Genomic DNA, 15,147 nt, shown 5'->3' on the forward strand with positions numbered 1-15,147 from the left:
GTTTCTTAAATTTGGTTGGGTGTCTTTTTGTTAGCATCGATTTCTCCTACCGAATATAGTAATTATATTTAATCGTTTACTGAAACAATTAAATATCACTTTCACTTTAAGCACAGTATATTCTTGTCAATGTTTTCATTCTTAAATTTGGTCTGTATTTACTCCAAATATTAGCGAGAGGGAGCTGCAATAATTAGTAAGGCTTTAATTAAAGCAAAGACATTTTCTCCCAATTTCCTTTAATCTTTCCATCTAATTTTTTTCATTTTATTTTTTCATTTTATTTTGTTTTTTTTCAATCAAACATATTGTGTGTGTGTGTGTGTCATTCAAGCCCTAAATGTAGCCGCCGTTTGTGAATGAGCTCATTCAAAACAAAACAAAGATCGACGACTTTATTGAAGATAGGGGAAAAAGAACAATCGAGCAGCAAATCAAAGGAAAAGCAAATCTAACTCCATGCATGAGCTTAATCCATGACTAAATGCGCCAAAACTTACCAACTAACTAAATGCGCCTACAGTGGCAGCAAATGTAAGCTTAATCAACGACTAAATGCGCCTATGGTGGCAATTCAATGGCAAAATGTACAGTGGCAAATCAATGGTCGGAGAATGCATGCAGAGACCAATCAATGGCTGGCTGGTGGGTGGGCGGGCTGCCTGGCGCTGGCTTTTTCTGCCTCCACCTTCAGCGTGCTGTGCTGTGCTGTCTTCTAGGCGGCCAGCTGAAGCAGCAGATGCACCAGGGTGACCGTCACCAGCAGAGCAGGTGAGTAGGACAGGCCGCCGCCGCCGCTGAGCGTAATTGCCGCCTTTTTGGTGGTGGTGCTCCTACCGGCTCCTTTCGGATCTGAATGGGAGAATGGCAATTGGAAAAGGTCAGCTGGCAACGTTTGAACTTGCCGCACACTTTTGCGCGCAGCACCGCGAGTGCGCTTTGTAAAGGAAAAAGTGCCGCTGAATGGGCTAGCTTCTTGGTTAGCTTCCACTGCCAATGAAATGCAAAATGGTTCCGGCTCAATCAAAGCTTTTCGGGTCTCGTACCACCGAGTGGATTGTGCAACATCAAACTCACCCGCAATGCTGACAGTGAAGGGCACAGTCACAGTCGTCGCCCCGTATTCGGCGTCGTAGGTTCCCGCGTCGGTTGGTACCAGGTTTGGGATCATTAGCTCCACTTTGTTTGTTCCGCTTTTGACGTATCTCGCATCGGTAAGCGGAGTGCCGTCCTTCTTCCAGGTGACCATCGAGTCAACTGTGCCTACGACTTTCAATACGAGGTCTCTGCTCAGCTTGCCCACGCAAGTGGTATCGGTGCTCAGGCAGACTGGCGCCACTGCCAGCACAAGAAAAGCACAAGTGATCAAATGAGAAAGAAATGGTGCACAAAAAGCTTTCGTGTGGCGAGCGGCTTTCCTGCAACATCAAACCTTGGACGGAAAAATGTTCTTCGTCGCCGTCGGCGCCGCCCGTGAACTTTGCCTCGTCGTCGTCGGCCAGGTTGTTGATCGTCAGGGTAGCCCCGGTGACTCCACCTGGGTACTTGGTGGTGTCGGTCGTAATCGGGTCCTTCCCCTTCTTCCAGGAGATTGAGCTGACAGTTCCTTTTTTGAGCCCCAATTCGATGCTGCCATCCTTTTTGCCCTTGCACAGCCCGGGTGTGGTGCTGGTGCCACCTAAGCAGTCCACCACTGCCAGCACAAGAAAAGCAGAATCACTCACTCTGGTCTGTGCGCAAAGTACATTGGAGCAAAGACTGTGGCGCTAAGTGGACCCTTTGAAAAGGACGCCGAGATGTATTTTGGTCAAATTTTGGACATTTTTCTCCAACTTTTCTCCTGAGCATAAGAGAGTTTCCCTGTGTGGAGTGTGTGCGTGTTGTCCCTGTGGGCGTGCCTCCCCCCCACACACACACACACACATTCCTAAAACATGCGAAGGAAACGGTGCACAAGAAGCTTTCGTGCGGCCAGCGGCTGTCCTGCAACATCTAACCTTTGACCTCGAACTTTTGCTCTGGTGATACGTTTGTGGCTTTGTACTCTCCCTCGTCCGGTTCATCCAGGGTTTTGATCGTCAGGTCTTTGTTCACCATCTCGTACTTGTTGCTGGCGGTAATGTCGGCCACTCCCTTCTGCCAGGTGGCAAGCGAGACACTGCCAGTAAGAGCGCCAGTGACTTTCAATTTGAGCGCTCCGCCCTTCTTGCCGTTGCACGGCACAGTTGTGCCAGCAGTCTCGCCCTCGCATTCTGGTGTCCCCTCCGCCAGCACTGCAAAAGCAGAAGAGGGCAAAGTATCACCCACTCTGGTCTGGTCTGTGTGCAAAGTACACATTTGAGGAAAGAATGGCTATTTGCCATGTTCATTCCTGAATATGAATTTTGCCATTGTAAATTGTTGTCTTTGTTATTTACGTGACACCACTGGATCCGAATTGTGTCGGTCTTGTCTTCTTTTCGAGGAGTGTTGTTTCAAACAAAAACAAAGGGAACATATTTGGATGACCTCTACTCCTCCCTCCCCACCAAGTTGTGTTTGTAAAAGCAAAATGTGATTCCCTTGGTTTCTGAATCTATTATTTTGTACAAAAAACGTCATGTTCTGTTTGAAAATGCAAAATGTGATTATTGGTCTTTTTTTGGTGGTAAAACAAACCAAATCTATTCGAAATAGTGTATACTGACTGCAATGAAAGCGGTTCGAAATGTTTTGTCATGAAAGCGGTTAGAAATGTTTTGTTTTATAAGTTTTCTGTGAAACCAAATTAACATTTGGATTAGAGAAAAAAAAAGCATGTGCTGTTTGAAAAATTTAAAAAAAAATCTAAATTGATTCTTTATAGTGTAGACCGTTTGCAATTAGTGGTTTTAAATATTCTTATATATTTATAAGATACTATATTTAAGTATTCTTTTAAATAGGGGTTCTTTGGTAACATTTTGATTATTGAACATGCAAAATGTGATTTCCTTTATTTGTTTAAAAAAAATCTGAATTTAGTCTTCAAGACATTTGAATGTTTTTTTTTCAAGGCTTTCTTTAAAATCATGTCTTTTAATTGTTTGAAAAAAGGTCTGAATTCAGTCTTAACAGTGTTTGCAATGATAGTTTCCACGAGTGGTTTGGAATGTTTTCTTTTTTTTTTTTTTTTTTTTAGAATTTCTTTGAAATCAAGGTAACACGTTTTAATGATCTATATTCAAAAAACGCCATGTTTGGTTGGAAAATGTATAATGTGACTTTAATTGTTTAAAACAAAAATCGGAATTCATTCCTAATAGTTTGCTATTAAAGTTTCCACGAGTGGTTTTGATTTTTATTTTTTTTTTTAATATAGGCTTTCTTTGAAATCAAGGTAACATGTTATCTAGATTAAAAAAACGCCATGTTTGCTTGGAAAATGTATAATGTGACTCCCTTGAATTGTGTAAAACAAAAATCAGAATTCATTCCTAATAGTTTGCTTTTAAAGTTTCCATGAGTGGTTTTGATTATTTTTATTTTAAAATATAGGCTTTCTTTGAAATCAAGGGAACATGTTATCTAGATTTAAAAAAAAAACGCCATGTTTGGTTGGGAAATGTAAAATGTGACTCCTTTAATTGTTTAAAACAAAAATCAGAATTAATTCCTAATAGTTTGCTATTAAAGTTTCCACGAGTGGTTTCGATTTTTTTTTTTTTTTTAAATATAGGCTTTGTTTGAAATCAAGGGAACATGTTATCTAGATTTTAAAAAAACGCCATGTTCTGTTTGAAAATGAAAAAGTATTTCAAAAAGTATTTCAATTTGTTAACAAAAATCCGAATTTAGTCTTTATAGTGTATAAGTGATGTGGCAGAGAAAAAGCAAGGCACACACACACACACAACAAAGTCCTAAGTCTCCTAAATCCAGTTTTATTCATGCGCCTAAAAGCTTGCGCAAAATGGTTAGCAACATAGGAATTGAATTCAACGCCCTTACCTTGACCAAGTTGCTGGCTGTACACGAGCACCAAGCATAGCAGCTTGGAGAAGTTCATCTTCTTTCGAGGACGACCAGGAAAGGAGGGAGCGTTCGGCGCTGGAGCTGGATCTGGATCTGGAGGTGCGAGCAGGCCAATCCACTGAATCAAACAAGCCGAAAGAGCTCAGCGAGCGAGCCTCTATAAAGCGCTCAATCGCCGTCATCTTCAATGGCGCGTCGAAAGTTTGCACATTTGTTGCTCGTTGATTGGCTGCATTTGGGAACTTTATGACGAGTGCGCGCGTGCTACACGTACGCAAAAGCGGCCGCGTAACCTTATATAACCCCCTTTGTCTTACGCCATACAGCTGCTTGCTCGTCTCCTTAAAGTCTTTACGGAATGTCATAACTGTTGCGCTTCCGAGTCACGACGAGCGGCACGTTTTGTCCTTTCAGAAGTCTTTTCGATTCTTTTCCAAATCCACTGAACAGATACAGAGCCGTCTCCTCGACATTCGGGTGCCCCTTATCCCGGTGGTGCCTTTAGTGGCAGTAGTAGAAATCGTGGCGATCAGAAAGACATCCAACCTAATTAAGAAATAACTAAAAAATGTATTTATATATTACAATGACGACGATTGTGGACACACACAAAGACCATAAAGGAATGCAACGTCACTGAAATAGCCTCTTTGATTTCACTTGCGTACCATTAGTGCCATGGCTTGTTTTTCTTTTGTGAGATGTGGACATCTTAAGCCCGAAATTGTTTGGACACGATTATGTAAGCAATGCACAGGGCATCATTCGGAAACAAATCCTGCAAAAATAAAAATAAAAGATTTTATTGTAACAATATTGGAGTGGGGATTCATTACGATTTTGTTCATCCCACTGATATTCATGCCGAATTGTTTTTTATTGTTTGTGTGTATAAAAAAACAAAAAAGTATATATTTTTAGTGCCGCTACAAAATGCCATTGCCGGTTACCTAAAAAAAAAAAAAAAAAAGACTTAACTTTTTGAACTCTATTTGAAGCACCTGCGTGAGCATGGCTTTTACCGCCCCACGCAAGTGTGTACGTAGTCTACGTACTTGCACCGTTTGACAGAACAAAGTGACAAAGCGCAGGCGAACTAAAACGTGGAGTAGATACGTCTGTACACCGCTCAGAGACAGCCATTTCTTACGCAATCCACAAGATGGCGGCATTTCCATAGCAACATAACTTTATGTCAAATTAGGCCCTGGCTGGTGGAATTGATTTTAATACCGCCACATTTTTCTCTTTAATCGTGTCCAGTGAACTCTCCCCTGCAAAAGCTAACATTAGATTTACATAAATTAATTTACAGTACATGTGAACTATACTGAAAGCACTATATTACATATTTAGTTCTAAAATTTGGATTACTTACACTTACTAAGAGAGGCAAATCAAGACATAATAGTCACAATACAGTAATTGCCATATTGCTAAATTAATACCTCTTTGAGAGTGTCGATCAAAACTAAGTATTTCTATCTGTCTACAAGTAGATTACTAATTAGTTTGTGGGTGTGCCTAATAAGAGGGTAACAAAATACAGGCCTTGGATGAAGCCTCTAGTCCTAATATATAGTAGAGCACGGTATTATAGTTGATTAAATAAAAGTAATCACATATTCTACTTCATTGTGTTGGAAACCTTCACATGTAGCTAAATTTATCCCTTTTCAAATTAGCAGCACTTCCTATCTCGTGGTGCACACTTTTGCCTGTCCCCATCTCTTTTCATGTTTTTCTAGTTTATTGTGTACACTTTTCTATGTGTACACATCAAGGCAAAAGCCATTAGGCCCTGAAGCGCTCTCATCTTCCTTATGCTGTATTTGCTATTTTCCTACTTGAAAACCCAGATGAGCAAGATGAAGCTGTTTTTTTTTTTTTTTTTTTTTTTTTTTATTAAACCAGTTTGCTAAATGCTTCACACGGGAATGTATATTTTAAAAAATGGGATTATATAATTATTTAAAATTGTCTAACCTCAAACTATCGGTTCAAATTGACATTTAACCCTAAAAAAATACCTTTAATCACATAATATTTCAAAAATGTATTAAAGATAATACAACTATAGACTTTTGTTTCTTAGTTCATCTTTAGCTTTCGTTGTTGAATGGAAGAAATTATTGCTTCCTTATGTCCGTTTCAACTGAAAAAAAAAGGTTCCTCCACCAATAAATCAGATTTACATAATAATCGAGAATGTCTGGCCGCTCAACAGGAATTGGTGAGTTGTAACGTTCACATGGGGTTGAAAAAAAATTCCATTTAAGGCGTGTTGCCATGATGCCATGATCAGATTTTCTGTAAATTTCCCAAAAAGCTTGTTTGCTCACTCTCCTCAATGACACAATATGTCAAAACTTCCTCTGACTAATCGACGCAACACACTCAAACGTGTGCTTTCACACACAGCACACAATATAAAAATAGTGCTTAGTAAAGTCACCATCATATTTTCAGTTGATTCATAAGAATAAAATATGCTAAGCCAAAGAAAGAAACATGTAAATTGCAGGCGTGCTCAAATATTTGGGCTCAATTTCAAATCAGCTCCTCTAACAACCTTTTTTTTTCTCTCTCTCTCTCTCTGTCTAACACAGCTATGACCAACTAATGGACTGTGGGCTTCTGTGTGTGTTGTTGTTTTTAAAAAATAATAAATTCGTTTTATTTATGTTGTCCACAAAAAGCTGGAGTGAAATGAAAGTTAAAAAAAAATACCGGAAACATCCACAATATGAAAAGAGGCAAAAGAATTGGCCCTTTATGCAATAATGTAAATCCTCTCCTCGTGGTTGTATTCTTTGAATCTTATCACGAGAAACTGTACTCAAGTTTAGCAGAAAGTCATAACGAAACTCGTGCGTGACGATGCCAGCCGTCAGTTTCTACATGACAGCAATAATGCACCTTTAATTGTGCAGTATTGTCGTAAAAGAGATATAATTGGAGTCAAAGTTTGCAAAATACAGTTCCCTCGATCATCCATTCAAACTGACAACATTCGCAAAATTCATATTTATAGCCGATGATGGTTTGATGAAACATTGGACGGTAAAGAGCTCACATTTTGACAGTGTTGTCAAAACAGAAGCCTTTGTACCGCAAAAAACAAATGTGCCTGCATGTATTTTGAAAGCTGCCTGTCAAAATTACAGTCACACGTCTCAACAAGTGACGTCATCTGGAAAGCGCAACTGAACTTCCCTACAATTTCCAAATGCCGAGCAGAAGGTGAATCATCCAATGCTGAGAAGGCGTCACATCGTACCACGTTGCCGTTTTACACCATGTGTCAGGTGGACCAACGTCCATTTTCCAAACTCGTTTGACAAACCATTCCTATTCTTCGGCTTTCGACTGACTTTGTTTTAGTTCTACGACTGTATTTCAACATGAATACTGTATTTGATGTTTAATTGACTGTTTTTGTTGTCTCATTATGTTTGTTACCGATCCAGCTGTTGTGTACGCTATAAAAATAAAGTTGTATCGTATTGTATAACAAAAACAAAATGGTGTCACATTAACTTTACGATTAATATTGTTTTATACAGACAGCTTGAGCTACATTAACATTACATCGTTCCTTTAATGGGGAAATGTTGAAACGAAAACCACTTGTAAGTCAACCAGTGTCACGTGAACGATTCTTTGATTCATATATAACCTTATGATGACTGTTTTACTCTATTTTATATCCAAGGCATATGATAAAACAATAAACTGTCACTCTTGCGATAAAAAGTTTATGATCATTATGGTGCCCATGGAGTCATAACGGCTGACATCAGGTCAAAGGCAACATATCACAAAGAGGAATGATCAAACAAATGCTGAAAGGCACAACATGCAAAATGGCAAGATTCCAGCAAGATGTTGCTGTTGTAAATTAATTCAGTGCTAGTTGGAATGGATCTTTGACGTCTATAGCTGTCAATGGTAGTGAATGAGTTAAAAAAAAAAAAAAAACTCAAAAAAAATAAATATATATATATATATGAAGGGGGCATCCCAAGTGATCATGTGTAATGATTTTGTGGCGAGGTCTTTGCTAAAAAGGAAATTTAGGCATAAGCAGAGAGAAAAAAGCTGACCAACGTGTCTGTGATCTATTTCCTCATTGCTGTCTTGTTGGAGTTCATGGACACACTTTTTAAAGTGTGAATTCAAAGCTTCAAACTTGTGGCAGCCTCATCTTATGTAACGCCACAGCGGAGTGTAACATACAAAACACAAGACGATGCAATCATATGTTTGTGTTTCCTAAGAAAATGAAGACATATTGCGGCAGAGAAAAGCTGCGTGAAAAGAGAACAATAAAAAAATTCTCCCTATTTACAAATGTTTCTTCCTGTATATTTTTAGGGGATCGGTCCTCAAAACCTTTCCACAAAGTACCACAAAAAAAATAAAATTACAACCATCATCAACAGAGCCGTATCATCACTTTTGTTATCCGCATGAAAATGTTATGCAATGACTAATCTGCTCGACTAAAGTTTTCTCAACTCATGTGCCACTTTAGTCAAACATTGTCTTTAGTAATCCGGTGCCAGGATCAACTCTCTGCAGTTTCCTGTATTTTTCACTTCTTCATTTATACTCAGCTTGTCCTGAGACACAGTGACCCACTTTAATTTCCGCCCACTCTGCGAAACAGTGTGAACAAATGTTAGCGCATAAAGCTAACGCCTGATGTTTTGCAGGATTTTTGGAAAGGAACCCCCACATCTTTGCCAGTTAGTTGGGGGACCCCGAGTGCATGCAAGGAATGCTGCTCATTTAAATACAGACAGCACATGACTTTATGAAATTTTGATGGATGGCAGGGATGGGTGTTGACAAAGAAAAGCAATTTTGGAAGAAAAATAAAAGGGGCTTTCCAAGTGTAACAAGAACAGAAAATTGATGGTCAGGATGTTTTTTTTATGAGATAAATTTTTTTTAGACAGCTGTACTTTGCGGCTGTGGAAACGTTTACAGGAACCATGCTCTATTATTAAGCATGCAACCTGGATCGGCCATCTACCTGCACAGCATGCAAAAAAAACAACACGTGAATAATGTACACGACTTATTACATACTTGACTCTGGCATGTTTTTTATCATTACTCCTTCCTCTTGTTTTTCTTCCTGCTCCCTTCCCCCCATGGCTGTGCATAGAAGGGCCATGGGTTCAAAGAAGCAGAATGTAGGTCGACCATCAGTGCTGAGTTACCGATTAGAAACAGCTGTGTGTTCCTGAGCCGTTCTGTTGAGGCCAGCATCCATCTGCGGGCAAAAACGGAGCAACTTCACCCACACTCGTGCATTGAATCGATCGAAGACGGGGGTGAGTATCACCACTTGGGTTCTATGTGCAAACAAATCTCATGAGTCATGCTCAGCACTAATAAAATCGTGTGGTGTGTCATCTAGCGCCGTATGGTAACAGGTGAATGAACCTTCTTCCCAACATGCACCAGTTTGGCATATATAAGTAGTAAATTCAAAAAAGAGAATGCATGTTGAAGAAAACATAACCTCCACTATCTTAATGCTAGCATGAAACAAGAAATGACTGACATGCTATGTGGCAATGTCGTTCCACAAAACGCAACAAATACAAACACAAGCAGCACACGTAGATGATAATAGGTATATATTCTTTATCCTCTGCAAGGAACAACTACTATTACCATTATAGGAAGACTGAAGGAAGAAGTGGACAAAAACTGATTCATTTGAATTCGATTTAATCAGTTTTGTGAGTATTACACGTTTTATATTCAGAATTGATTCGGAACTGAGACGTTCATGCGTAGCTCTGTTTCTTATTTTTCACTGCAAAAATAGTTCTCACATGGCTCCCTTCCTGCTGCGGCGGACAATGGCTGTTGTGGACCAGTGAGTGTTTGAAGTAAAGTCCTGAAGGTGACACTGATTCTAACATGTCTGGATTACCCCTTGCTGGCAGCACTGCTTATTATAAACACACCCATGAGTGTATGAATGCACATACGCACACACATGAACATAACACCCGGGGGTAATTACCTGATGTGGGCCCAGGGGACGCCACTTGTCTGGGGCCTTTATTTTTCCAAATTATTTGGGTATAAATCATCTCCTTGTCTATTTATCCGCTAGCTTTTCTCGACTGATTTTGTCATGTGCTATGATGCTAACTTTAGACCCTTGCCAGTTTTATTAAAAAATATATATATATTACCAAGTTTACACCAACACAAGCGTGTTTTAAAAAGAATAGCGTTAAAAATCAAAAGTAAAAATTAATTCAAATTATTATATAGCATGGAACGAATAGATTGATTTTTTTAAAATTAATTCCTGTATCCAGATATATCAAATGGGTTGCTATTAGACTACTGCTAGATGGCTAATCCAGCTAACTGTATCTGACCCAGTATTTAATGTTTAACTAATTGCCGTGAAGTCTTTATGCGTACTATTATAAACTTTAAAACAAAAAAAATCTCTTGTGAAGTATTTCAAACCATGTGGAGGGCTGAAGTTTTGAGTTTTCCTCTGGCTCTAAAGAGTTAAGAACAGCACACACTGTATAGTACTGACACACAGACCCCCTTTTCCGATGCCAGGAGACAAAAAGTTCTGGAGTGCAAGTGAAGTCGTGGAATAGTACAGCAGGAAGGGAGTGGCGTGGCGACTCTTTGCACACCCTCAGACCCTTTGACAGCCCTCCCTCCACTGCCAGCTCAGCACCGGATATGAGCCAAACCCTGAACCCTGCAGCTGTGGGTCTGAAATGCCAGATGGGCAAAATAATGTGCACAGACACCCAAACACACGTGTCCGTTTTTTTTCTCATAAATAACAAGTATGCGTGACAGGCTGCAAAGTGCACCAGCAAAAGCTTGCAGGCAATCACGACGGGAAAACATGTCATATTGTATGTAGTGTCTCAAGAGACGGGAGTAATTACCCGCGCCCTCACACGCGATGTCCCCTGCCACGCCCTTTGGTGCAAAACTGTTGAAAAGACAGACTTTTCCCTAACGTACAACTCACAATTAACCCGACTCATGAATTTTTTTGAATGTACAGACTTGCAATTTGCTTGGAAAAGATGAGTGAATGATGTATTTTTAAGCACATTTCATGTGGGTTTCAACTTGTGTGTGTGCAGTTTGCCGTTTATTTTCTTACATTTGATTGAAGGCAGAACCACAGGGCGGTTTGCTAGAAAGGCTTTTTCCTGTTCATAAATCAACTAAATGGCTGATAATGATGTCAATCAGGGATTTACAAAAGGGAGGGGGTGAGGGCGCACCCTTGGGTCAGATTTCTCATGGATTAAAAAATGAATTGTGAAGCATTTAGACATTCACATTATTTTTTATATTTTTTTTCCCCACAAATTTCAATAATTGGATATTTTTATTTTTGAACTCAAAAACCAACAGGGTATTTAAAAAAAGAATACTCAAAATATGGCGGCCTATTGGTGGGGAATTTTCATTAATTAAAAAATGAATTCTGAAGCATTTAGACATTCACATTACTTTTTGTATTTTTTTTCCCCCACAAATTTAAATAATTTGATGATGTGATATTTTTATTTTTGAACTCAAAAACTAAGGGTATTTTAAAAAAGAAGACCCAAAATATGGCAGCCTATTGGTGGGGAATTTTCATCTTAACATAGGAAAATTTCAAAAATGTCTTTCAGTGCTAATTGGGTTGAATTGCATCACAAAGAATATAAAATGAGAGCAGGGATGTCGCATCTATTTAAAGTGTAGATTCACATCCACGGGTGGGTGGTCCGGCACCATTCATCTCCGCTTCCCACCCGCAAATGAGGATAGGCTTGTTTTGCATATTTATAGGAAGAATGTTTGTTGTTTGAGACCCGCTGTTTGAGTGTATGAATTAGCTCAAGTTCGCCAGTTGCCACGGTGACGGATATGCTTGTTTTATTTGAGCCTTCTCAACCTCATGTCGCCGCACGACACTTTTATTTAGTGTGAGTAAGGTGCAGCATGATGGGGTATACTTACATGCAAGTTTGAAATATATTCCTTTTGTTCCAGTTCATATAGATTGACATTATTCTCCACAGCATTACTTTTTGGGCGTGTCCACACTTGACAGGTGTGGTTCAGTTAAAACCGGTGCAATCACTTTATCGGCAACATGGTAAAGGCATCAGAAGAGGCTGTGATAAGCAGCCTTTTCTTTTTACGTACAACCTTGTCAGATGATTACTTGCCAACGATTAGCATAATGTACAGTAATGTTAGAAACGACACACCCCAATCCCGAAATTCTGGCAGTTAATTCTACTTCTGTGTTGAATTGGAGGACCGGTTTATTTGGAGTCAGTGCACTTGAAATGAGAAGGCTACACGGAACAAACACGAGTGCCGAATAATAGTAGGAAGGGAAGTTACAAATATTTATAAATAATTCAAAATTGCTTCCAAGATTTTTAAATAGCAAACGTATGCAACCGAATGTTTACTGAGCAATGGTGTTCCATTCCAAGGCAAATAATAAAAAATGCATATAATTTGTTTGGAATTTAGAACACACCCTAAACAGTTGTAAAGTCATTACTAGAGTAAATAATTGCATTCATTTCATTAATATTGATAAGTGATCGATGCAGTATATCCCTTTGTGTGTGGGTGTACATTGTTGTATTTGTCACTTCAGACATAAGTTTACTGATTCAGCCTGCGGGAACATTTCCAGACACTTTCATCACGAGTGTTTCTTTAGTATGTATGAGACACAGGCCTCTCAAGAAAATCCTACGTGTCGAACGGTTCAATGACTAATCGCCGATTGTTGCAGACCGAGCGGAGGATTGCGTCACATTAACGTTGAAACAAAAGTTGGGACTTAGTCATGATGTAAAGCTGGAAACTACACTAGCTATACCAGTTAATGTGACCATGCTAGCATGCTATTATGGAGCCTTGTTTATTCATTATTGCAGAGCTGCCATGCCCTGGACAAGAAGCACGACAAGGTTTGAGCCACTGTGATCAGAGTGTATTTAGATGATGAAGTCTATAAATAGAAATGTTACAGCGGGAGGGATAAAGGTTTTTCCAATCTCAAGCGATGTAAAAGATTGCTTTGTATTTGTAGTTAAAAAACAATCAACCATTATTAAAATAAAAAAGAAAGTCTATTGCCATTATGCAGATCTGAGATTTTAAAATCAATATATATATATTTATCATCAATATATGCAGTAAACAAATGGGAGCTTACAAAAATGGAATAAATATGCCTTTTAACATTTTAAACATCCAGCATTACCAACAACAAATGAAAATTCACAATAGGCCTCCAGTTTTTGATTTCATTTGTGTTTTACTGTGCTTGACTACACTTTCCACTTTTCCAGCAATATGTACTGTAAATCAGCATCAGCACTTACGGACCACAAAAACACACTTGGCAGTGTGTCATCGCCTCATTTCCGCATATGCAGCACAGCTTTGAGAGAAGAAATAGTGTTTTACCAAAAAAAGAGGAGTGCTTGGCAAAAAAAAAAAAAAAAAAAACGTTAACTCAAACAAGATGGTGACTGCTTGCTTACATAAACAATCCGTGCGAGGTCAACGTCGACAAGGCTCGATTACGCTGAGGTCAGGCAAGAGCAAGACCAGGGAGTACCCACGCCTCGCGTGACGTTGTAAACCTGTGGCCTCCCGCAATCTTAGATCAGCAAGTATGTTACAGAGTTCAACGACACACTGCGTACGTCACTGCATCTGTGCGCCTTTGATAAGAGGTTGCGCGTTGCAGATCTTGGCTAAAATTATGTCTGGAATAGTGTTTGAAATGCAAGCCAAACAAATCATCAGGTTTGACAACTTTAAAATGCAATGACTTTGGCATATGTGCTGTTGCTGTGAGGCGCAGTTAAAACTCAGCACACACATAATCAGGCAAAATGTGTCGGGGATCAGATCGGCATCTGCCTTTTCAAAACAAAACAAAAAAAAAAACTTGGTGGACGTGAAGTTGCTAGCCATACATTTTAACAAGGGAAATCCATTGTCTATAATGCTGCTTGCCTTCACGAAGATGAGACAAAGCTATAAGTCGCATTTCTATGGTACTAGTAATCTCCTTTAGTAGTAACATTATCATGAATGCAGCAACCTTATATGGTTATGCTGAAGGCAGGCATTGCATAGTTGCATAACATGACCTACTTCTGAAGTTCTGTGCATTGGCTGGCGACCAATTCATGGTGTACCCCGCCTACCGCCCGAAGACAGCTGGGATAGGCTCCTGCACGCCTGCGACCCTATAAGCGTTGCAGATGATGGACAGACAGATGGATGGACGGACAGATGGATGGAGTACATGTCCAAATGTCCAAGCAATGTTTAAAAGATGTGATTAACTTTTGCACACCTCTCATTTTAACATTTATCAAGCTTGCCAACATGCAATTAGCATTGTCAAAGATGACAAAAAGCCTACAGCCTAAAAATATTTGGTACTAATGTGCTTTTACTTAAGCACTTTACACCAAGAGCCTTAGAGATTTACAGAGAATGTGCATCGACAATGTCAAGCACTGCAAACATCTGCCGGCCAGAGCGAGCCACATTTAAACAGGCCCTCGTGCTGAGATGTTTCTCCTCTTACAATAATCTGGGGGGGGATTGTGTCACTTGTGCAAACTCTCACCATTTATCTGCATGCTTATGACACTGTTGAGGCTTTCACACACATGATTTTTAACTACTCCCTCTAACGTTCTGCCTCGCTAAAAACACTTAATATTAAGCACTTTCTTAACTTTCCGGCTTTTGCAGTTTACTTCCGGTCTAAAGTCAAACGTATACTCCTGAGAAGTTTGGGAACCAAAACAACAGTGGCCAGTTCAGCTGTAAGAAACGCGCATGAGCGTTTCCAACCAATCATATGTCACTTGTATACGTCACACCAACCATGTGGAAGAAGGCGGACTGTTGCTAGGGTATGTCCCTGATTACTTTAACCGGTGTACGGCCAATCAGATTCCACACTTGACACTTTCCTCTCGCTCATTGGTTGAACTTGAACTCAAAGCCCGCCTTTGCTCTTTCCGATTGGGTAAGAATGACATCATTCATTTGACTGAGTTTTAGTTAGGTGCTGTAGGT

The 15,147-nt window shown here is 39.6% G+C and overlaps 1 protein-coding gene across 1 annotated transcript; it reads right to left on the bottom strand.

Moving 5' to 3' along the window:
- Window positions 1-381: 381 nt before the first annotated feature.
- On the bottom strand, window positions 382-4,150 carry LOC148399580 (obscurin-like). Its single transcript, XM_088374246.1, has 5 exons — window positions 3,970-4,150; window positions 1,998-2,273; window positions 1,433-1,693; window positions 1,078-1,338; window positions 382-852 (listed from the first exon to the last, which is right to left on the bottom strand). The coding sequence occupies exons 1-5, from the start codon at window positions 4,025-4,027 to the stop codon at window positions 716-718; spliced, it is 993 nt and encodes a 330-aa protein (XP_088230372.1). The 5' UTR covers window positions 4,028-4,150; the 3' UTR covers window positions 382-715.
- Window positions 4,151-15,147: the final 10,997 nt, after the last annotated feature.

Source organism: Syngnathus floridae, chromosome 4 (assembly GCF_059516105.1).
Source record: "Syngnathus floridae isolate MCC-2025c chromosome 4, RoL_Sflo_1.0, whole genome shotgun sequence".
NCBI lineage: Eukaryota > Metazoa > Chordata > Actinopteri > Syngnathiformes > Syngnathidae > Syngnathus > Syngnathus floridae.